The 25,675-nt window shown below is 45.5% G+C and overlaps 1 protein-coding gene across 2 annotated transcripts in view; it reads right to left on the reverse strand.

Moving 5' to 3' along the window:
• RUSC1 (RUN and SH3 domain containing 1) overlaps window positions 1–25,675 on the reverse strand; it is a 382,086-nt gene that overhangs the window by 135,715 nt on the left and 220,696 nt on the right. For both annotated transcript variants that reach the window (XM_069650039.1, XM_069650043.1), the window contains 2 exons: window positions 23,656–23,761; window positions 19,282–19,328 (listed from right to left, as the gene is read on the reverse strand). In XM_069650039.1, coding sequence (XP_069506140.1) covers window positions 19,282–19,328; window positions 23,656–23,761 — 153 coding nt within the window. The remainder of the gene's footprint in view (window positions 1–19,281; window positions 19,329–23,655; window positions 23,762–25,675) is intronic.

Below are 25,675 nucleotides of genomic sequence, written 5' to 3' on the forward strand. Positions count from 1 at the left end.
AATCTCATAGGGCCCACTTTTTTCAGAGAGATCCTGAAGAAATGCTGCTAGCAGCCAGTAATAAAAATGCCAAATGTATGTGGGCCTTAATGAACCAGACAAGTGTCCTACAAGGAATGGAACAGATCAACCCCATCCATGAAGAAAAATGGACCCAATATTTTCAAGAAATCTATAGCTATGATACGCACAGAGATGATCAGATTCAAAGCAGCTTGGATAAGACCTCATGGAACATAGCATTTGAGAAGTCTGAAATCATTACACTAATCAACAAAGCTAGCAGCTCTCGGGCACCAGAGCCCGACGGCCTATCGAATGCCATATTAAAACAAGCCCCAGAAGTGTGGGCCGACATGTGCTATGCTTTGTTCACACGAATCATCAATAACAAACAACTACCGGAAACATGGACAAAAGCCATAATCATTCCCATTCATAATAAGGGATATAGAGCCAAGCCTGAGAACTATCGTCCAATATCATTGCTGGACGTTATAGGCAAACATTTTGCTGGCATCCTCCTAAAGAGACTAAAAGAATGGATCAAACACTCAAGAAATTACGATCCTCGGGAAGCTGGGTTTGTCGAGAAAGTTGATTAAGTATAAGCAGATTTAAACCACAATCTACTAAAAGTCAAACCATTTCTGAAAATCAGAAGCTCTATCTGGCGTGCATTGACATGGCTGTCGCATTGGATAGAGTCGATAGACAAATTCTGTGGAAAAAGTTGGAGCAGAACGGATAGTGGATGCAATCAAAGCTCTGCATACCGATACCTCAATTCAAGTATGGTCAAACCAAAAGGGCAATCTAACCAAACCAATTCCAACACAAAGAGGCCTAAAGCAAAGGATGCCATTTGGCAGCTATACTTTATAACTTTTACATCTTGGAAATAAAGGACCGGCTCGTCATACCGAGAGGATGCTCTCCAAAAATAGGCACAACAGCAATAGGTCACTTATTGTATGCAAATGATTTGATCATCTTGGATAAGACCCCAATTGGTCTGCAGAAAAACTCGAAGCCCTGGAAATCTATGTCAAAGAAAACAAACAAGAAATAAATCCTGACAAATCAAAAATCTTAATAATCAAAGCATCGAGAGCAAAAGAGAAAAAGTCTTTCAAATGGTGTGTTGGCAGCAAACCTATCCCGATAATATCAAGTGCAAAATATTTGGGAGCTATAATAAGCGCCGACTGGAATGACCGACCGTGGTCAGAACAATTACAACTCAAAATGAGTCAACTAACGGCACAAGCACTTACCTTGAAACGAAAATTTGGTAAGTTCTCAAGTTCTCAACCAACAGTAGATTTCTACAATGCAAAAGTAATTCCGTCGATAGCTTACGCTGGAGACACTGCTCTTAGAATACCATGGGAAACCTGGGAAAAGGTTGAAGCCAGATTCTGGAGAAAACTACTGAGGCTACCACAATGTGTTCCAATGAACATAATTCAACACAAACTCGGCCTCTATTCCATGCAGGTCTCAATTATATGGAAAGCTTTGTCATCATTCAGAAAGACACTAACTAAAGACTGCCCACCACAATATGTAATTTTAAAGGAAGAAAATGAAAAAGCTCCATTCTGGCCACTGACTATCTGGAAAGAAAATTTAAGGAGCTTTTACAGAATTTGCACATATCGGAAGACACCTTATGCAATAATCCCAAGAGGGTGAAGATCGCGCTACTGTGCGCCGACTGGGCCCAAACGGAAAGCGCCCGCGCCAACTCTAAATCTCACACGCTCTCAAAAAATCTCAGCTCAGCACCAAAAATTCTCCGAGGCTACCCGAAAAAGAGCGCAAATCCTACTCATCGAGATCTAATCTTACGATTCAGATTGAATATTTTAAGAACAAAAATAAATCTGAAAAAATATGGCATAGTACGGGACACCACTTGCCGGCTTTGTGAGCAGGAAGAAGAATCTTTACAACATGTAGTAATGTATTGTGCTGAGCTAAGATCAGCAAGAGATCTACTTCTACATCCAGTACTAACTCCGACATGCGGGCTAGACTCTGACTTGTGGTGGGCATCTCTATATGACAATCCAAATCAAAAGACTACGAGAGCACTTGGTATATTCCTACAATCAATGTTGAACAAACTGGAAAACAAACAAGCGTCACGCCTATAAAACAGAAAAGGAAGTCACGATGGTGGAAATAGCATAACCTATGGATTATGTCAAAGTTGAGGCCAAACCAAAGAGGAAAAAGACCAGATAAATAAAAAAATAAAAAATCAGATTTCCTTGCAATGAACTGATCCAGAAACAAAAGGAAATCCCATGGAGATGGTTTGGCTTTGTAATTGAGACATAAAAAAAACAACTCTTTATTTTCACAAAACAAAAGCTTGTATTTATTTACGCTATATGTTTAATAAAAAATAAATTTAAAAAATTACATTTTAGGGTATATACAGAGACAAGGTGACACATAAGAATACAGCAAATAATACAATTACTGTGCAGGTGTAAACAAATTCTGATGCAAGGCAGGTCACAGTTGTAATATACATACATTTAACTGCGTGTGTCGCCTAATGTTTGGGTCATATTATTCTTGTGAGAATAGGCAGGTTTTTCGTTTGTTTTCGAAAGGCCCAATAGGCTGTCTCAGATCTTAGGTCAGATGGCGAGGCATTCCAGAGTTTAGAGGCTAAGACTGGAAAACCCTTGCCTCCTGTTTTTTCTAGTTTGTACGTAGGTATCATTAGTTGGTTGACCTGCAAGGCTCTGGTGGGTCTGTAAGTTTGGTTCTTAGTGAATTTGCAGTTTAGGTATTTAGGGCTTTAGTTGCAAGACACTTGTGGGTCACTGATAATGTTTTGAAGGCGATCCTATTCTTCACTGGAAGCCAGTGGACCTTGTGTCTGGTGGCAGTAATGTGGTTGGATTTTGATATGTTTAATGCTGCTCTTAAGGCATTATTCTGCAGTACTTGCAGTCTGTTTAGGTTAAGGCAGCTAGTGCCGATATATAGGGCATTGCAGTAATCCAATCTTGATAATATTAGGGCTCTGGCCAAGGTAATACAGTTGTCGACAGTTGTCGGCAGATAGGAAGGGCCTACAAGATGTGATGAGTTTAGCTGTATATGCCACCAGAGAGGCTGTAGCATTAACTTGTTTGGTTAGAGTGATGTTGAGTCTAGATAAATCCATTAAGTTTTAACTTCTTTGCTACTTTGATGGTAATACTATCGATAACAAAGTATGTGAATTGATCAGACAGTCTGTTAAAAAGGTTTTGGGAGCCGATCAATAGTATCTCAGTTTTTCCGTCATTCAAACAGAGGCCATGAATGGCCATGCATGTCTGTATAACTTGGTAAATTTCATTCAGACGTTTAGAGTCCGTATCATAGGAGCCTGCGAGAGGTATGAATATTTGGGTGTCATCTGCATAGTTAGTGTAGGTGACACCCAAACTGTCGAGGTGGTCAAATAGCAGCTTTATAAAAATGTTGTACAAAGTAGGGGAGACGCACGACCCCTGGGGGACTGCGCACGGAACGGGTGCTGAGTCAGCGATAGCTGTCGGTGTGAAAACTCTCATTGTCCTGTTCGAAAGGAAAGATTGAGTACATGAGGTGGCTTTCAGAGAGGTTTATGGCTGAGGTCAGGTGTTTGCACAAGACATTAAGGTTGACCAGGTCATAGGCGGCAGACAGGTCTAGTAGGAGGAGGAGAGCTATATTGCCTTTGTCTCTTAACTAATCAATTTGTATTTCAAGGTCAATAAGAGCTAATTCTGTGCCATGACCTGGTCTGAACCCTGACTGTCGAAACCCTAGGAGATTATTAGATTGGCGGTCATTTGGAGCTACGATGCCCTATCCAGAATTTTAAGTAGGAAGGGTACTGTGGTTATTGGCTGATATTTCGTAGGAATATTATGGTCTAGTGTAGATTTCTTTAATAGTGGGAGGACCCACGCATCCTTCAAGTTGGTGGGGACTGTATTTGTTTTGAAGGAGGTATTTATTAAGGTGGTGATGAAAGGAGCAAGCTCAACTACTGCATCTTTGATCTGAGTGGCAGGGCATATGTCCCCCTGACATCTTGAAGGTTTGAGGCTTTCAATTATTTTTATCACTTCAGGTATTGACACTGGGGCAATCTGAAATGGGTGGTCTGTTTATGAGAGGAGTTGATATTCTCGAAACGTTGCGAGTCTAGAGGTAGGCTATGTTTTTTAATGTCAACCTTCTTTTGCAAGAGGGAGATATTTTCCATGAGTGCTTTTTGGATATTTGAACACCAAATGGTGTCTATTAAGCAGTGTTCCTGTGGGGTCACTGTGGTTTCTAATTCTCTGAGGATGGTAAATAGTTATTTTGTACCTGATCTAGCATTGCTTATTCATTATAAGTGTCGCTTTTCGTTAGGTGGATAGCATGTTTGTAGTTGTTAGAGGCTGTGACAATTGTATCTTTATTGATGGAAGATGGGGTTCTTTTCCAAATTTCTTCAGTTACTCTCTTCACTTTTTCTACCGCCTCAGAGAGAGTTTGGTTATACAACTCTACCATCTCTGCCGGGTTAAGATTTTCAAAGTTAGGTGCAATGGTAATAGGGTGAAGTAATGGTAGCAATTTCTATGCTGTAATATCACGTTTGTTTCTCGTAAGGGTCGGACGGGCCATACTAGGGCCGGGGTTTGCTATAGGTTGGTCCTGTATTTGTGCTATGGAGGGAGTTGTTTCCTGTCACCTGCCAGTAAAATCAAGTGCGAAAAATACAAGTACCAGAATCCTCAATCAATTAACTTGCCACACCTGAAAAAGAAATGAAGACACGCCTGAAACAGCAAAGAAACTCAGCCTCCCTGAAGATTGATGGAGTCATGAAAACGTGCGTTTGGAGGAGAAGCTAATGACTGGTAACAGAGCGCCTGCCTTACCAATTTGTAAACATTGGTCCTGTATAGTGAAGGTAATCACATGGTGGTCAGACCAAACACAGGGCGTATTGGCAAGAATCTTGATGTTACAGTTCAGATCAGCTATCCAATCAAGGGTTCTACCCTTGTTGTGGGTTGGGTTTGTAGTGCGGTTCTGAAAGCCTAGTTCTGTTATTGTGTTCGCTAGTGCTAAGGCATTGGAGTCTTTAGGGTTGTTGAGTCTTAAGTTAAAGTCTCCTAGTAGGATGATTTTAGATCCTGGTTTGACATTATTATTGAAGAGCTGGGTGATCTCTTCATCCAAGGATGAAACTGGGCCTTGCGGTCTATATAGGAGATGTATCGTCAGTGTGGAATTGGAAGTAAGAGGTAGTTTCAAGGTAAGGAGTTTGCCTGAGGTGAATGTTTGGTGGTTAGTAAATTCTCTTACACCCAATTGTTTTTTCGGTATGAGGGTTACTCCGCCTCCTCTATCATTTTCCCCGTCTGTTCTAAGGATCGTGTAATCCTCTGGTATGGCCAACAAAAGGGCTGGGCTAGCAGCCGCATGCAGCCAAGTTTTAGATTATAGCTAAGATATCCAGATTTATTATGATGAAATCAGCGATGTCAAGCGCATGTGCTGTGAGCGATCTCGCATTAGAGCGCCCTTGATAAGAGGTGACTCAGATTTGGAAGTATCAATGTTAGTGTGGGCAGAGATAGGTATGTTGTGAAGTTTAGAATTGTGTTGTGTAGATGGAGCGGGCTGTCCATGTGTTGGGAATTGATTAACATGTGCACCCTGCTTGCTAGCAGCACAGGTACTAGTTGCACTATTAGTGGGAGCAGCAGTGGGTGGTAAGCTCGTATCATTGTGGGCGGCATGTTTAAAAGGGTTCTTGAGGGACCCATAGGCATTTTTGTTAGCATTTTCTTTCTTTGGGAGCGTAACCAGGGTTGGCGGCATGGTGCCTAGTGATCTTAATCTAGCGTTTCTTATGTTAGGCGGACAGGGTACGTTAGGTGTGGCCCGGGTGGCAAATTTAAATATCCATTGGGTAGGTGTGAGTAGTGAGTTCTCAATGGAATTTGTCTTAGGTGATGTTATAGTTACATTCTTGACTCGTTAAAGGCATGGTAAGAAATAGGTGGGCTGTATCACTTAAGCAGGGGGAAGCGACCTAGACATGCTTAGGGTAGTGCACAGGCTAATAGGGGCAACCTGGGCTAGGCAGATCATGACTATCGAGTTTAGGCTTCAGGTGTCGATTGCTAAAGGGTTGATCACTCGGTGGCTAGTGTATCAATAAAAAATCATGGATATTTGATGCGATTAAGGAGAGTAAGACAGAAATGTGCATGCTAGTACTGTCTTACACATCAGGGATTTAAGACATGTATCTGGTAACAGTTCTGTAATACAATATCAGCCTAGTAATACTGTCAGCTTAGTAGTACTAGCTTACACATCAACAGCTTAAAACATGTATCTGGTAACAATTCTGTAATACAATATCACCTTAGTAATACTATTTGCTATGTTTGTTAGTATGCATAAAAGATCTTTAGAGAAATAGATTATTAGGCGGATGTGCAAGACCCAAATATAATGGGCTTAACAGTGCGGGTACAGGGGTAATGTGGGTACGCCGACTAAAAGTATGCATATAATTACGTTGCAATGTAGTGGAAATCGTGAGCATTAATGACTCTCTGCCATTATATTATGTGATATAAGACAGATACTAGTCTCTATAGCCTCACTTATGTCCTATTTTTAATTAGTTGTCCTTGAGGTACAACTACACTGATAATTTGCTGAGGGGTATCACCATCCTTACTAAAACTCTCTCATGCTAAACGCCAACATCATTATGTGTGTGAACAAAGAAAGAAAGAATGTTATCATAAACCTGTTTATGTGAGGCATGGATTAAGGTCCAACTGAGTGGGATAAGACTGTTAAACAACTAGGCCCTTGTGGTATTATTATAATCTGCTAACTTTTAATTTAGTAACTGAATGTACCATTCATGTGGACTGTAATTTGCAAATTAACCATTGTCATGTGGTATTGTAAAAATCTACTACCTTGTAGCAACTTAAGTTGACACCCATCCATGGGTAACAGTACTTTGCACTCAAGAATGTAATGGACCCTGTATTTGATGACTTTTTTGCCACACCTGTCTGAGTATGCACGAACCAGACAGCTTCACGTGTTCATACTGAATTGTCTATCGCCGAGCCCATAGACAGACATCTCTGGCGATTCGGAGAAACTAGTGGGGTACCCCTTCACTAGGAGCACCGCCGCCTACATTTTTCCAGCATTGACGTCCGCGTACTTCTATCTTAGATAATGGCCGAAAGCATTGTGGTGTTACCATGACAACGTGAATGAGCGATCGTTGTTTATACAACATTCCCTCGATTTGCTTGTATTCTTCTATTAGTGCATACGCTTTACCACGATTATGAGCGCCCTCCCTTGATCAATATTTTGATTTTTTTGCCTTTCACGCAGGGCGACCCAGCAATATCGGTAGCCTGCTATTTTTTCAAAATGGCGGAACTCATAAGTAGCACGGTTACCATAGGAACCGCACACCAGCCGGCTATCTTTGAGACGGCACTTCATCCGTCCTTCGTTTGCTCAGCGGATCCGTACCATTGACGGACCGCTTCAGGTCTTGATTTTGTGCTCGACAAGACACTCCGCACGTCAGCATCCAGTGTTCATATTGAATAATACTATATTGTGCGCACTCACGGTACCACGTATTTTCAGTACAGCGTGTTACCCTACGACTAGCCACATAATCATGGACTCACGCATTGAAACACTCACTTTCACTTGATCGAGCCCGTAATCATCGCACCAGCTATTTTGCACTTGTGATGATCTAGCACTCCCCAAGTCATCATTCTATTGTCGCGTGCACCCAATATGTTACGCAAGTGCCTTGATAGCATATCCCTTGATTACTTGGTGCACATCACTGCTCCACGGGGCAACTAATCATTAAATCACGTTGTCGCCTCATGGGCACATCATCTAGACCACCACCAACGTACGAGCCATCCGCTCGTTTTTTGCTTTGCTGCAGCACCCATTTCCTTGGCAGCATGCTTTCCTACAGCACTCGCAGCTCTTACCACCGGATTAAACGCTGCATATGTGCACTTCTGGCTTGCCTTTTTTACTTAATCAGCCCACTGTCTTTCCACAGTGGAGTATTGGAGTTTGGATAAACCAGCTTACTGCCTCCCGCACGCATTCATTTGCCCCCTTCTAGTGGATTGATCCCATAGGCAGAATTATCACTGGTAGGCACTTTTTCATTGCACTCATTAATTGTATTACAACAGCACATTGAAAAAAGCTGATATCCCTGACACTAATAGGTCTATGATCATTATCTCCAGGCATGACCCCTCCACAGAAAAATGTATATATCACCTCATCTCGGTGGACTTAGGCACTTAGATGTATCCGCGCTATTGTGCTGCACGATGATGGTAAGCTCCATTAGCTCCTTGATTCTACATTAAGAACTTGTCTTTATCCGCATTTATTGCTCTCCTACTTTTGAGAATTGCTCCATACACACTCCTGATACATTCTTCTGTTCACTTATTCCAACAAATCACATAGGATTCTTCAACCTTAAGAATTCACCCGTCCTGATGAAGGCCTACACTTAACCACAGCTCTTCACATCTAGCTCAATGGCCGAAACCCTGTTGTGGTGACTTGTTTTTGTCTTACAACCCTTCATTGTAGCACATACATGTGCATCTAATATGCTATTGTAACGCTCACCTGATTCCCACGGAGGCGCAGATCTTGACTGGGTTGTTACCGTGTCTTCAATTGTAAAGCGCAGGACTCGGCTGGTTCCCTGGGCTGGACCTCTTCTCACGGTATGCCTGACTTGAAGAGTGAGGTGTCTGCAGGCAGAAGAACAAGGGGTTAATGAACGGTGGTTGGACGGACTTCTCCTCCTCACTCTCTCTTTCCTTGAGGCCCAAAGGATAGGTGTGCTCACCTTAAGTAGGTGAATGCTGGGCTCTCCATCCTGCGACTGGTGCAGGGGCGCGGGTACCAGTTACTCCACTGGTGATATTGTAAACCTCTTACTTGCAGAGGACAACTTTGAGCGTGAGGCCGTCGTTAACTGCACGATCGGTCCCTTATATGTATCTGAACACCTTTAATGAAGTCCTTTTCTCTTACAGGCTTTGGATGCGGTAGGCGTTGTTTAATGGATGCCAAAGTACGTGCAAGCGCGTAAGTAGGTGGATGGCGCGCGTGAAGGCACGTAAGTTGAATGGCTGCTGATGGTTTTAAATGCACTCAGGTTTTGGATGCGGTAGGCGTTGGTTAATGGACGCCAAAGTTCGTGCAAGCGCGTAAGTAGGAAGATGGCACGCGTGAAGGCACGTAAGTAGAATGGCGGCTGATGGTTTTAAAAGCGCTCCTTACTGTCTTTCTTTATTTGCAGGTGCGGGTATACAGCGCTTGTTGGAATCCGGTGCGTGCGTCGCACAGGTAAGCAGATCAAAATATGCAAAATGACTGATCAATGTTCTTTGCCTTTACAGGGATCGATGGACTGCCAAGGAATGCGGCGTGAGGATTGGAAGATGCCGATGGATCGGGTTAGTAAAAATGCTGGCTTTTGGCTTTAAGTTGGCCTTTGCTAACCTGTTGTTTTTTTGTGCTGGCAGGTGCGGCTGAAGACAGGATCCCAGGAAGGTAAGAGTTTGTTCCCACAGGTGCTGGAGCTGGAGTTTTCACTGGAAGACTGGAGCTGACTCGGTGAGCGTCCTGCTGCTGATGCAGAATAACGCGAAGCACGTTGCATCAATCGGGCGTGGTTTAAATAGTGTGCAGGAGTGCTTGGGCGTCTTCTTCCACTGCCTCGCCTAGGTAAGGAAAGAGTTCCAGTTTCCAGAAGAGTCCCAGTGTTCCTGATCCAAGGAGTGGAGCCTGCCCCACCCAGGTAAGATAGTAGTCCCTGTCAGAAGAGGATGTGGACGTCATCTTGTTGGTGAGTATGCAGCATGGTCTGCTGCAGGTAGGTCCACCCAAGCACTTTTACACCTCTTATGAGCCCGACGCTTCCAGTGCCGGGACCGATGATCTTTATGAGCCTGGCGCCACCGGCGCCAGGACAAGGTCCAAAAGGTCCCAATAGGGGCCGGCTGGTGCCCGGAATGAAGGTTATGAGCCTGCTTCCAAGGATGTTGGGCAGGTCCTGCATTCTTGGAAGTAGTGATCATGACAGCACCCCCCCTCAAGGCCCCTCCCAAGCTTGTCTTCTCCGGGGGTTTTGGTTTGTTGGGGAAAGTTCGATGAAACCTTTTGATCAGCCGAGGTGCGTGGACATGTTCTGAAGGTTCCCAAGACCTCTCCTGGGGACCGTAACCTTTCCAGTCTATCAGATAGTATAGCTTTGAGTTGGAAATCTTGGAGTCCAGGATATTTTTAACTTCGTATTCAAGTTCTCCATTAACTTGAATAGGTTCTGGAGATCTGGTCAGTCGGGTCTCAGGTTGCATAGGTTTTAGGAGAGATACATGGAAAACTGGATGTATCTTCATGTGGGAAGGTTGGCCCAATTTAACTGCCACTGGATTTATTATGGCTGTGATAGGATAGGGTCCCAGGTATTTCGGGTTGAAGGTGCGTGGTCCTTTTAATGGTAAATGTTTAGTGGACAACCAGACTTGGTCTCCCACTAGATATTGGGGGGCCTCTTTTCGATGTTTGTCTGCTCCTTTTTTGTATTGCTCCTCAGCCCGTTGAAGATGAGTAGTGGCTTCCTTAAAGGCTTGAGTGATAGCGGAATGTAGATGGTCTACGGCGGGCATTCCGAGATCCTGGGGTGGATCAAGGTTGGAGGTTCGAGGATGGATTCCATATAAGAGGAAAAAAGGGGTCTTTCCGGTTCCAGAATGGATTGAATTATAATAAGCTTACTCGGCGATCCAAAGGATGTCCTTCCAAGTGCCTTCTGACTGCTGCAGCATGCAGCGTAAATACTGTTCCAGAGTTTGGTTAGTCCTCTCGGTCTGTCCGTCGGTCTGGGGGTGGTGGCTGGTTGAAAGCCTTACGTCAATTTGAGCTAGTCGACAGCAATTTCGCCAAAAGTGGGAGATAAACTGACTTCCTCTATCAGAGACCAACACTGAGGGGAAGCCGTGCAACCGAACGATGTTTTCGAGGAATTCTCGGGCCAGAACTGAAGCTGATGGAAGACCTTTCAGTGGGATGAAGTGAGCCATCTTGGAGAATAGATCCACAACTACTAAAATTGTGTTATATCCGGAGCACGGAGGTAAGTCAGTGATAAAATCCATGGAGAGGGTATGCCAGGGACATGGTGGAATGTCTAATGGATGTAAGAGGCCTGCTGGTCTTTCCTTCAGACTCTTATTTTGGGCGCACACACCACAGGAAATTACGAAGTCTCTAATGTCCTTCCTCCAAGACGGCCACCAGAAGTGTCTTTTGATTTTCTCTGAGGTTTTGGCAATACCGGGATGCCCTTCCATTAAGGAATCATGATAACAAGAGATTACCTGTTTTTGTAACTCTGCACAAGGTAGATATAGTCGTCCTTGGAAGTACAGTAGCTTCTTATTCACCGTGAAGCTTTCTCCTTTAAGTGGCCAGTTCTGTAAATCTGCCGGAGTTACGAGTTGTTTGACTTTTGCTTCAACATCTTCAATGGATTGCGCGACGACCAGACCTAGAATTCTTTGTTCGGGAATTATAGGTACGGGTTCAGGATTGACCTTGTGTTCATCAACTCCCATCCGGGAAAGGGCATCAGCTTTGCCGTTCTTGTTGCCTGGTCGATAAGTGATCACAAAGTCAAACTCAGCGAAAAATAGTGCCCAGCGGAGTTGTCTCGAGGATTGAGCTTTGGCGGTCTTTAGATACTGTAAATTGCGGTGATCTGTGATTACTGTGACTGTGTGCTTGGCTCCCAGAAGGTAATGCCGCCAGGCCTTGAAGGCGGACTTAATAGCCAGAAGTTCTTTATCTGTGATGGTGTAGTTGATTTCGGGAGCCGAGAACTTGCGAGACCAAAACGCCATGGGGTGTAACTGGTTAGTTTCTGGATCTCTCTGCGATAGCACTGCCCCCATTGCAAGACTGGAGGCGTCAGTCTCAACGATGTAAGGAAGCTCCGGGCGGGGATGTTTTAAAACCAGTGCAGAGGTAAACTTGGCTTTTAGTTCCTGAAAAGCTTGCTCCGCTTCTGCAGACCACTCGAAACGTTTGTTCTTTCTTAAAAGGGCTGTAATGGGCTGGACTACTCGGGAAAAGTCTGTAATAAATCTGCGGTAGAAGTTGGCGAAACCCAACATGCTTTGGACTCCTTTTACAGAAGTTGGTGAAGGCCACTTGATGATTGCGTCAACTTTTCTTGAATCCATGTGGACTCCGTTGGGTGATAGAATAAATCCCAAAAATTCGACCTCGGTAACATGGAAAACGCACTTTTCCAGCTTGGCAAAAAGTTTATGTTGGCGAAGCCTTTCAAGAACTGCTCTGAGGTGTTTCCGATGGTCTGCCTCAGAGGATGAGTATACAAGGATGTCGTCAATGTAAACAACTACACACACGTCTATAAGTTCCCTAAAGACGTCATTCATGAAGTACTGAAAGGCGGCGTTGCATAAGCCAAAGGGCATTACTTGATATTTAAACAGCCCATACTTGGTGCGAAAGGCCGTCTTCCATTCATCGCCCTCTTTAATTCGTACCAAGTGGTAAGCTCCTCTGAGATCTAACTTCGTATAGATACAGGCGCCTTTAACTTGGTCAAGGAGTTCAGGGATCAACGGCAGAGGATATCTGTTCTTTACAGTGATCTGGTTCAGGGCACGGTAATCTATACAGGTTCTAAGGTCCCCTTCCTTTTTCGGGACGAAGAACAGAGCTGAAGAGGCTGGGGACTTTGAAGGACGGATGAACCCGTTAGCCAGATACTGGTCCAAATACTGTCTCAGGTGAAGATTTTCTGGCTCGGTAAGGGCATAAATTCTACTGCAAGGAGGAGTGGATCCGGGTATCAGATCTATTTGACAGTCGTAAGACCTGTGAGGAGGTAGAGAGTTCGCTTTATCTTTCTGGAAGACGTCTTGGAATTCCCTGTAGTCTGGAGGTAGTTGGGGATCCTCGGAAGTAGTTGCTGCCAGCTTAATGTCGAGCCGAGGATAACAAGTGGGGACACACTCCGGAAACCGAATTATCTTTGCTCGCCAATCAATTTGGGGATTGTGTTTCTCTAACCAAGGAATTCCCAGGATAACTTGAAACTGAGGGGCCTTGATCACATCAAACACGATCACCTCACGATGTCCATCTTGGCTTAACAACGTCACTTCCGAGGTGGTATGAGTTACTGGTCCGGAAGCTATTTCCGTGCCATCCACTGTGGTAATAACGTCTTTAATTGCCTTGGGACAAAGAGGCAGATTCATCCTGGATGCCATCTCGCGGTCCACATAATTACCGATTGCTCCGCTGTCAATGTATGCTTTAATAGCATGCAAACGATCCGGTCGCTCTGGGCTTATGAGGACCATTGACACTATGAAATGCGAGGTCAAAGAACTGGTTTTTTATGCTCGGCAAGCGGACCTCTACACTTGTCGGGCGAGGTCGTTTCCCGGCTCTGGCTTTTCGGTACCTTTATCGGAAGCACCCACTGTCTTCTTCGAAGGTTTCACTGGGCATTCTCGAAGGAAATGTCCTGAGTTTCCGCAATAGAGGCACAATTGCAGTTGTCTTCTTCTTTCTCGTTCCTTTTGGGTTAATGGTCCTTTTACGACCCCTTTTTGCATAGGTTCTACGGTATCAACTCCTTTGGTGGAACTCTGTGGTCTTGAAAAAACTCGAGCTTCGAACCTGGAACGATCTGCTTTCCTATTCTGTAATCTGTGGTCCAGTTGAACCACCAAGTCAATATATTCAGAACAGTCTTGTGGAGGATTCACTACCTGGGCTAGAACATCTTTGAGTTCTCCACGCAAACCTCTGTAGAAAAGCGTAATCCTCTTATCCTCGGGCCATCTGGTTTCAACTACTAGTCTGTTGAATGACGCAATATAAGCCAGGAGATCCTGATTACCCTGTCGTAATGAAAGGAGTTAATTATCCAAGGCCTGCCCCTGTGAGTGTCTTGCAAACAGTCTCTCCATACTGGTCTGGAAGGCCTGGAAATTACGGAGAATTGGGTCATCCTGTGTTACCAGAGGAATTGACCAGTCTGCAGCACTGCCACTAAGATATGAAAGCACGAAAGCTACCTTAGTCTGGTCCGTTGGAAAAGCAGCTAGTCTACTCAGAAAGTGCAAGCGGCACTGATTGATGAACACTGCAAACTTTTTTGGATCACCTGAGAAGCGTTCGGGCGGAGCCAAAGGCAGGCACATTTCCGGGTAGATTAATTTGTACCGGATTAGGTGAGGTTGCTGAAGTATAACTTCCCCCCGAAGCAGGCAGGGGTGTTTGACCCGCTTGCGTTTGTAACAGCTGTCTAGCGAGATCATCTGTTCGCTCTTTGGATTTAATTAACTCTCTCCTCAGAGCATTTGTTTCCTGACGGGCTGCCTGTACTTCTGCTCTTAATTCCCCTAAAAACTGGGCTAGTTGGTCAGTGTCTGAGGTTTCAATTGCGCCCGGGTGGGAGATTTGCGGTGGGCTTCGCGTTCTGTAACGCTCACCTGACTCCCACGGAGGCGCAGATCTTGACTGGGTTGTTACCGTGTCTTCAATTGTAAAGCGCAGGACTCGGCTGGTTCCCTGGGCTGGACCTCTTCTCACGGTATGCCTGACTTGAAGAGTGAGGTGTCTGCAGGCAGAAGAACAAGGGGTTAATGAACGGTGGTTGGACGGACTTCTCCTCCTCACTCTCTCTTTCCTTGAGGCCCAAAGGATAGGTGTGCTCACCTTAAGTAGGTGAATGCTGGGCTCTCCATCCTGCGACTGGTGCAGGGGCGCGGGTACCAGTTACTCCACTGGTGATATTGTAAACCTCTTACTTGCAGAGGACAACTTTGAGCGCGAGGCCGTCGTTAACTGCACGATCGGTTCCTTATATTTATCTGAACACCTTTAATGAAGTCCTTTTCTCTTACAGGCTTTGGATGCGGTAGGCGTTGTTTAATGGACGCCAAAGTATGTGCAAGCGCGTAAGTAGGTGGATGGCGCGCGTGAAGGCACGTAAGTTGAATGGCTGCTGATGGTTTTAAATGCACTCAGGTTTTGGATGCGGTAGGCGTTGGTTCATGGACGCCAAAGCGCGTAAGTAGGAAGATGGCACGCGTGAAGGCACGTAAGTAGAATGGCGGCTGATGGTTTTAAAAGCGCTCCTTACTGTCTTTCTTTATTTGCAGGTGCGGGTATACAGCGCTTGTTGGAATCCGGAGCGTGCGTCGCACAGCTAAGCAGATCAAAATATGCAAAATGACTGATCAATGTTCTTTGCCTTTACAGGGATCGATGGACTGCCAAGGAATGCGGCGTGAGGATTGGAAGATGCCGATGGATCGGGTTAGTAAAAATGCTGGCTTTTGGCTTTAAGTTGGCTTTTGCTAACCTGTTGTTTTTTTGTGCTGGCAGGTGCGGCTGAAGACAGGATCCCAGGAAGGTAAGAGTTTGTTCCCACAGGTGCTGGAGCTGGAGTTTTCACTGGAAGACTGGAGCTGACTCGGTGAGCGTCCTGCTGCTGATGCAGAATAACGCGAAGCACGTTGCATCAATCGGGCGTGGTTTAAATAGTGTGCAGGAGTGCTTAGGCGTCTTCTTCCACTGCCTCGCCTAGGTAAGGAAAGAGTTCCAGTTTCCAGAAGAGTCCCAGTGTTCCTGATCCAAGGAGTGGAGCCAGCCCCACCCAGGTAAGAAAGTAGTCCCTGTCAGAAGAGGATGTGGACGTCATCTTGTTGGTGAGTATGCAGCATGGTCTGCTGTAGGTAGGTCCACCCAAGCACTTTTACACCTCTTATGAGCCCGACGCTTCCAGTGCCGGGACCGATGATCTTTATGAGCCTGGCGCCACAGGCGCCAGGACAAGGTCCAAAAGGTCCCAATAGGGGCTGGCTGGTGCCCGGAATGAAGGTTATGAGCCTGCTTCCAAGGATGTTGGGCAGGTCCTGCATTCTTGGAAGTAGTGATCATGACAGCTATTACATTATTCAAGTCTCAATCGAAGCCCATTAGGAGGCATATAGAATGTAATTGCTCAAATTGTTTTACCGAATATTATTGATTTGGATTGTGTTACCCATGTACTACACCCTGTATAGTTTATGATGTCTTAATACTCATGTGTATTATTACACCCACTGCAGAGAAATTAAATAAGAATTGCAGTTATTTTCAATCAAATCAAAGTTGACTTTATTGAAATTCAGGAGCTATAGGGTCCAATCTCTAGTTGGATTCATATGTCCTTGCTCAGATTGTGTTGATATATCCAGTGGGCTGAGGCCTTGAGCCAGACTGGCAAATGCTGCTCCTGCAGTGCTTGGAAGGGGGTGAGAGGGCTTCTGCCTCTCTATTTAACCCACGCCCTTCTGTGCTTTGTCCGGTCAAAGGAGGCCTATGGCTTGCGGTTGCAGAGGTTGATTTCAGGTGCAAGATTTAGTTTTGTTTGGTCACAGTACCTGTGTTGCCGTGCCAGGGACTGTCCAGCTGATCACCCATACAAGGAAAAGGAGAAGACTTCTGCAGAGCAGGCGACCGCAGGAAACCTCCAGGGAGCAAAGAAGATGGGCTACAACTGGAGTCACCACAATCCGGCGGCAACCAGCGATCTTCAGTTGGCGAATAAAGGTGCAGGCTCTGCATGGCTTCCATTAGACTAGAAGGCTGAATATGCAGGTGCAGGGGGCTTGTACTACAGCTTAAAGATCCTCCAAGTTCCAAGAATGTACTTGGAACGGTGACAACTGCAGCAAGGTAGCCCAGGAGAGAGCTGGTCAGTCCAGCTGGTGGTCGAAGGACAATTCCGAAGTCTCACCAGGCAAAAATCCTCAACCAGGAGTCGAGACTGGTTGTTCCCACCAATCCAAGGGTCGAAGCACCGACGAGGGCCTTCTTGAGATCAGGACAGAAGAGGAGGCAACACACACAGACCGCCACTTTGCCTGGGAAAGGGCATTCCATATACAATTCTGGACCCGAGAGGGCAGAAGAAGGCCAAAGGACAGGCAAAAATGCTGTGGCATGGCAATTTAAGAGTATTTGGTACTCTAAGTCATTCTTTGATAAAATGCGAACGTGCATGAGTAAAAAGTCAAAACCATGGTTGTAAAATATCCACTGTCCAAGCCCATCCTGGACATATTGCATTTGTAACACAAAGTTATATCCACTAAGGGGACATAGGGGGTTATTACATGGTCCGGGAACCAAAAGCTGGAGGTAAATCGGGCCCCCGTGGGCAAATAAATGCTGGAATTACCTACTGTACTGGTGCCAGTAATTCCGTCAAACCTATCCATGGAGTCCTAGCGGACTCCATGGAATGGACTCCATGGAATGGGGATTTACCACCTTTGCCCAGTAATACCGAGATATCAGGCGCCTGTAACGGTAGGGTCAGTTTCCCGTTATCCCACCGGAACTACCGGCGGGATACCGGGAAACTTGTAATGAGCCCCAAATCCCCCCAGCACTGATAGTCGTATGGACTGATCAGTTCCCTCATAAAATGAGCCCAAAGCAAGGGAAGTAAAACATAAAGCTTTACTTACCTCCAAAAAGTCAGGGCAAAATAAAATGTTGCCCCATAGACGTCTAGCGGAGGAAAGCAGCACAAAGAAAATCTTTCCCAACACATGGCATTAGGGGCAAAAGCAAAGAGTGTCCTTTGTGGGGATACTGGCCTATATTGGCACAGTCAGCATGGACATGTCCTTTTGCAGGGACACAGAATTAAGGGCAAAGCAAGAGTGAATGTTCTTATGTGGGGATGCTGGTAAATATGGGCACAGCCATCATGGGCATGTTTTCTTACAGTTTCCCATCTGCAATTATTGGCAAAACCAACACAAATGTTTTATTACATGGGAATACTGCCATATGTTGGCTGGAGCAGCACCAACATGCGCCGTTTACACTGGAAATACTGTCATTATTGAGCACAGCCAGAATGGAAATGTGTTCTTGTACTGGCATATATTGTGTGCAAAGGCATCATGAAAGTGCACTGGATAATTACCTGGCATCTATTGGATTTTCTTCATGCGTTACCTTACAAAAGTAATTGTAAACTTAATGGTTTTTACCCAATTTTTCAAAAACATGTGCTGCGAAAACACCATTTTAAAAAGGTTTTTTAAACATTATCTCGGGTGGATTGCACCCGACCTGCCTTTGATTGGTTGGTGCTCACTCGCTACATTCTGTCATTCGCACACATTTGTGGGAAATATTTACACCCCTCCAATGAAAGAATGACCAGCCACCACTGCTCTAGGCCCCTCACCTAATAAAAGACCATGGATATCTCTTTTCAACCATGAGACAATCCTGCTGTCAAAGACCCCCACCTTGCACGCTGTGCACTTCTGCTGTCTAATGTGTATTATGTGTGAATATGTAGTGTTTACGGTGCCCACCGGTCATTTCTCACTCAGAATATCTGTCTGTCCTCAGCCCGCTCTGTGCCTGGACCTGAGTTGGGATTGTGGAAGCTAAGGTTGCAGCTTACTGTGGATGCTAAAAATTATAAACACAAAGGACATCGACATTAACACCTATGGTCAGATTCTCTAACACTTGCACCAGTATTAAAAAGTTAGCAAATGCACTTAAGCACCAGTCTTGCTCATTCTGTAAGATGGTACAAAGCATGTAGGTTTGCTGAAATCCCTATTATCTAAAGATATCAGGAATTGAGTGAAATACTTTCCCCCATGTTTTTTGTTAGTGAATAGTGCAGACAGCTGTGCTCCAAATTTAGCTAGGATCCTCTTATGTATCGTAGTCAAGCAAGGCAAGAGTACGTAGCAGATATTTATGCAAGAAAAGAGCTAACACTTAATTTTACTCCACTTTTCCAGTGGGTAAGAAAGGACGTTGAAACAAAATCGGTTTACTTTCATGGTGCACAAAACAATTAAAATGCTTTGTTTTTTCCCCATTGTAAAAATCCGTATGAAATATGGATTTGGGACGAAACCTGTTTGCTTTATTCTGTAATACACAATTAGCAAAACTTGTGCTAAAGTGCATTTGCTCATGTTTTTAGCACTGATGCACATATTCGAGAACCTGTCCCCTGATGAAAAGGGATGACTGCAAGCAGTATATCAATGCTTATAGTGGGATTACCTGAATTCTCCTGCAGGTGGGAAACCCAGAAATCCAAGAGTTTGGTGCTGGGGATGAAGAAAAAAAAAAAAAAAGACAATCAAAGAGTTGCAAAAAGAAGGCACATATCAGATCCACCATCACGCAAAGGCTTGCACAATGCTACGGGATGCCACCCTGTCAGTGGGCAATGCTGACAACGTCTGCACATGCTTTCAAAATGGTGCATAATTGATTTGGGAAGATTTGGCAATTGTAAATTGAGTAGATCTCTGGACATACTCTCTCCCCCCACCTTGGCTAGCCTAACTGCAAAGGCGTTAGAGCGTGTCCTCTACCCAGAGTCCTACCAATAAGAGCATGGCTGGAGTGCATGCTGGCGAAAGGCAGCCTATGCTCGTGCACCACTTCGCATGTAGCTTTGTACTGCCCAGGACTTTTCAAATTCACAGCGAAGGTCCTGTCGGGACAGATGGCAGTGGGATTTCGACTCTTAGAAATAGAAAAGCGTTTTGTAGTGCTATGTTAATAAGCTGAATTAAAAATGTTTAATGATTTACAATTTCATCGAATATCAACGGTAAGCAATTTTGTGATTCTTGTTCTTTTGCCATCAAACTGCAGAGGAAGAGCTTACATACGTGGCACAGAAACTACCGGTTTTAAGTTACAATAGCAAATCCTCTTGCCTCCCTTATCCTGATTAAGCCCGGCAAAAAACACATACTTTTAAAAATATTCATTTTTTTACTGATTTTCAATAAACAAGAAAAGAAAAAGGAGGACACTATTACAGGCAGCATTTACGAGGTTGGGAAAGACATCTCAATTTGCCCATGAAGAGAAACCATGCAGAAGATAAGGTCAACACAAATCAGACCAGTTAGGTACCCCCGTCCGCAGAGTCATCCATCAACAGCACTGTTCAGACTAAACTAATCAAAAAACGATTGAAGTAACTTTGATCTGTGAACCTCTAATTATGATTTTGAACACACTCTAGAAAAGATGGTCAGAGGGACCTGGGTCATGTTTCCGCATACCTTTTTACCCCCGGTAGACGTTGTTGCAGTTTGCCACTCACGAATGGTGCCGGTGCATCTGGCCTCCCCATTCCCATTGAGTCCAATGGGTCTCAATGGGAATGGGGAGCAAGATTTTCCGGCGCCCGGGAATGGACAATTACTGGGACTGCCGGGGCCGTAATGCCCCGGTAATTGCCCAATCCAGGGCGCTGGAAAAAACAAATGCTGTGAGGGGACCAAGGAGCTAATAACGGGCCTGTTATTAGCTCCATCCCCATTCCCATTGAGCCCTATGGGGGCTCAAATGAGAATGGGGAATGGTTCTGTGCATGAGGAATTACCGGGTCCTCCAAAGTCGGAATGACTCAGTAATTCCTCATTCACAGACCCCAGTATTGGAGACCGGTATGGAGGCAGCCATGGCGCTAATAGCACCATGGCTACCTCCATACTCGTAATGAGGCCTAATATGAAAGCTACTTCAAATGTAAAGAAATGAATATACAACAATGGAAGATTTTAATGCAATCTATATAATGACAATGACAATCGGGCTCATTTTCAGTCCACAGCGTAATTCGGTGGCAGGGGCCTGTATGCATTTACTTTGGCCTGCAAAGGTTCTGCCGCTGAGTTTTGGTCATTTGCACTGCGCGGTGCAATTATGCAGGGCAAAAGACGGTGTACATATCTCTACGCAGCCTTTTGCCCTGCACTTTTGCACTTCGCAGTGCAAATGAGTAAACACTACCTACTTAAAGGGTCTGCCTGCTTTATGCTGGCGCATAAAACCGGTCGACCGCATAGGAATCTCCTTGGTTCTTTGTCTGGAAAACGCCTTACCATATACAGAAAATCACGCTCTGAGAGGGAGGAGAAGGCCAAAAGTCAAGGCAAAGTTTCGTAGCACTGTCATTTTAGAGTATTAGGCCTCATTATGAGTATGGCGGTATTCTGGCAGTAAATCTGCTGAAATACCACCAAACTCTAATTACCATTACCACCACTTGGTCCAGTGGAGTTACCACAGGATTCCAAGTAGTGGTAATTCCACATTTTTGGAGAATATAGGACTCCATGGGGATTTTTGGCAGATTCACCACCAGTGGAATCACTGCGCATTAAAATCACTCTGAAAATCTGTGGATTTACCACATGGAACCAAATATTATAATTTGGCGTGCAGGAAAAGTGGCTGTAATGGAACTACCACCACTTTCTTCCCGCACCCCTACACTTGTAATGAGGCCCATTATGAGGTAAAATGGAAAGTGCATGTGGAAATGTAAAAAAATATGGTAAAAAATATCCACTGCCACCATCAAGCACGTAACCATAAAGTTTTTAAAAGCAAAGATGAAGGGGTACAAATTAGCTCTACTGCATCTCGCTGTTAGGTGATGTGTGCATTGCAAAACAAACCAGGAATGTAGTGAGGAAGGAGAGTCCCTCTGCACTGATAGCCATAGGGACTGATCAGTGCTCCCAAAAAGGATGAGCTAAGCAAAGCAAGTCAAGTAAAAGGGCGTTATTCATCTCCACAAGTAAGGTCAGGTTCAAAACAACAGCACAAAGTTAGGTGGTTCCATAGATGTGTCTGGAGGGAAAGCGGCAAATCGTACCTACATACCAAACCCCTGATCTCCTAAGACTTTCTTACTGCCAAGCCTACACTCCCTTAAATGAGTTTGGTAAGAACAAGTGTGAAAAGCTCTTGCGCATCACCTAGGATGGACTCAGAGACCTCCCACAGGGCTGATTTTGCAAATCCCTGTAAGTAAATGTGTTACGAATATTTAGTAGGTGTGGGGGGATACAGTGGGTAACTGGGAGATTCTGTTTATTAATTGCTTATATGCAGTAGGAATTCCTGCTGCAGTGCGGTGGGGCTGATTAGCGGGTGCCACTAGGACCTGGACGTCCATATTCTCGGTATGGACTCTTTTGCCCGCAATTTAGTAATCGCAGGCAGAAAAGACAGCTGGCCACATTACAAGTATGGAGGCAGCCATGCCCTTAATAAGTGCATGGCTGCTTCCATACCGGGTTCCAGTACCGGGTTCCTCCAATGAGGACTTACCAGGCCATTCCAACCTTGGAGGACCTGGTAAGTCCTCATTGGAAAAACCCATCCCCACTCCCATCCGAGCCCCCTCAATGGGAATGGGGAGGGAGCCAACAACGCCGTTATTAGCTCCCTGGTCCCCTCGTGGTTTTACCAGGCGTCCTTACTGGGTCCCGCAAGGGAACCTTGTAATAGGGCGTCCCGTAATGAAGGGTGCCGGTCCCGTACTGGCACCCTTCATTACTGGAGCGCCAGCCTCATAATGAGGCCCAGCATGCCTAAGGCAGCAGAAGACCGTAGGCCGCCAGGGCGGAGCCCCACACTGGTTGACGGGCCTTTCCTCAGGGCGACTGGAAGAGGGAAGTGGTGGAGGAGGAACTGAAAGGGGACTTCGGGCAATGCGTGAACCCCCCGCACCCAAGATTAAAAGAAAATCCCGCCAGCGCGGTAGTTGGTGGGGATGGGGAGTGGGTGAGGGCAGGGAGTTTGGGCAGGTAAAACACCCCGAAATAGTCATTTTCCCACCCATTGTAGGCTGCTCCAAATTGGCCTAAAAGACACTCTTTTTGGAATGCTGCCTCCAATGGACAGGTTTTAGACACAAAGCTATATTCTCTGAAGCTAAGGGGCTAATGGCGGACCATTGTTTAAAAGCAGGATAACAAAAACAAAAAAAATGTAATGCAAAATTGTTGAAACAAAATAATTACTGAAGCAATTAGATCGCCAACATTTGTAATGTGAAATAATCTCAATTAACCTATTTCACCCGCAGAGCTGTATTAGAAGAAGTGGCAAGTTATATAAAACTCCCTGTTGAACACACTGTTCTGAACAAAATGTTGACGAGGGACAAAGATGAACGCGAGGTAAACGATTGCCATAGCTACATGGTACTGATATGTTGTTGTGCTTATTTTGTGTAAAACTAGCAACTCATGTTTTATACATGTGACCTTTTTCAAATTAAAAGCTTCTCTTTTGATAATTTTGGGTTTGTGTTTGCGACCCGGTGAGCCAACTATTCTTGGGAAGAATAGCAGTCCCTGGTGAACTACACAGATTTATTAATCCCATGTGATTAAGGGACACATGTTCGTCCAAGACCCTAAACCTAAATTCAGGAGTAGATGGCAGCCCAAAAACCCTATCTCGAGCAGGTAGACAATAACATATACACCACAGTCCCTGATGTGTAATTTATGAAGGAGTTTCCTTTCCAGTGATCTCTTGATCACGATCGATCAGCTTATGTCCCCTCCCCTATGGAGTATAATAATGTCAGGTCAGGCGGAGCCGGCTTACTTCAAGAGGCCAAAGATGAAGGCATTGAATTTCTTCTGGCTGCTGCTGAGCTGGGGCAGCTGGCAGATCTTACAGTACAGCCCATGGAGGGATCTTGTTGCAGGACCTGAAACAGAAAGGAATAAGGATGTTAGTAAGTCTGTGAAATGGTCCCCACCTTGACATGGTGGTTGCACGACATGCTGGCCAAGATAGGTCGGCATGCCTGAAGGTTAGTGTAAGGCATACATGACTGGGTAGCGGGATAGGTCTCCTACAATTGATTGACCTCTTGGCATCCACCGAGGTGACCACCAACTTCAGGGCAGGTGAAAACAGAAGCTCTCCAGATATAGGGCTTTGTCCAATTTTGTAACCCTCTCTTTTTTTTTAATAAGATGAGGTGTCTGCTACGCTTTTTAAAACCAATACAAGTTTATAGCCTCTTCTTTGACTCTGTGTACTGCACGTAAGGAACAAGTTACTTACCTGTAACTGTTGTTCTCCAGCGTGGGTCTGGCATGGATTCACATGCTCATGAATATTCCCCATCGTCAGGCCGGGAATCCTCGGTAAAGAAAAAAATCAGTATCAGTTTAGTTTCTGATCTGTCTTTCTTAGTAGTAACCAATCACTGATCTCTGGGTCATACTGCCCCCAGCCAATGACTGCCCTCTACCTAAGCCCCTCCCCTGGCAGCCATCCTCAGATTTGGTAGCACGTAAAGTGGCAGTATGACCAAGTGAAGAGCCGCAGAGGGGAAGGAGGGAGGGTTCGCATGTGAATCCATGCCAGACCCATGCTGGAGAACAACAGTTACAGGTAAGTAACTTGTTCCTTCTCCAGCCTGGGGTCTGGCATGGATTCACATGCTCATGAATTTAAGAATACATAGCAGTACACACATGCACAACCACGGGAGGTGGCAACAGGCTCAACATTAAGCAATACAACATTAAGCATCTCTTACCTCCTCACCAGGCTCACCTTAAGCGAACAGGTTGCGCAGCACTGCTTGGCCGACCCTGGAGTCCTCCCTGGAGTCCCGATCGACACAGTAGAATCTTGTGAAGGTGTGCGTCGACCTCCACGTAGCAGCCCTGCAGATGTCCAGCAGGGGCACACCAGACAGGAACGCCGTGGTAGCAGCGATCGCTCTGGTCGAATGGGCTCTCGGACGGCCGGGCAGCGGTCGGTTTGCCAACCGGTGACAGTGCATGATGCATCCAGAGAGCCACCTGGAAATGGAAGCCTTCGAGAGAGCCTTCCCTTGATTCACAGGTCCAAAGTTCACAAACAGCTGTGATGTCTTCCGAAAACTCTTTGTGCGGTCCACGTAGAACTTCAGCGCTCTAGCCACATCCAGCAAGTGCAAAGTCCTCTCGGTCGGAGACGAAGGTGACGAGAAGAAATCTGGCAACACCAAGGGCTCGTTGAGGTGGAAGTCCGACGGCACCTTGGGCATATAAAGGAGGGGTGCGTCCTCAGCACCACCCTCGTGTCGTGAAAAGTCAAGTATGGAGGCTTGCAAGATAGGGCCTGGATCTCTCCCATTCGTGCGGAGGTGATGGCCACGAGAAATGCTGTCTTCCACGACATGAACTTCAACTGCGCTGAATACATAGGCTCGAATGGGGCCCCCATGAGCCTGGTCAGCACCACGTTGAGCTCCCACGCCTGGCCAGGGGCCTTCACCGGCGGGAACGATCGGAATAGTCCCTTCATAAATTCCTTCACCAGGCGATGAGACCACAAGGAAGCCCGTCCTGTAGTTCTGGTGTATCGGGAGATGGCAGCCAGATGTATCTTGGAGGCGTGAGCCAGTCCAGCTTTGGCCAGCGACAGTAGGTACAGCAATACTTGAGGGGCCGTAATCCGCAGAGGGTTAATCTTCTGTGCACGGCACCAAACAGAGAACCTCTTCCACTTATGTCCATAGCATTTGAGTGTTGAGGACGCCCTGACCTTTGCAAGAACCTCTCTGCAGTCAGCCGGGATATCGTATCCTCCAAACTCTAGTGCTGCAGGAGCCAAGCCTGCA

Source organism: Ambystoma mexicanum, chromosome 1p (assembly GCF_040938575.1).
Source record: "Ambystoma mexicanum isolate Mex_15411 chromosome 1p, UKY_AmexF1_1, whole genome shotgun sequence".
Classification (NCBI taxonomy): Eukaryota; Metazoa; Chordata; class Amphibia; order Caudata; family Ambystomatidae; genus Ambystoma; species Ambystoma mexicanum.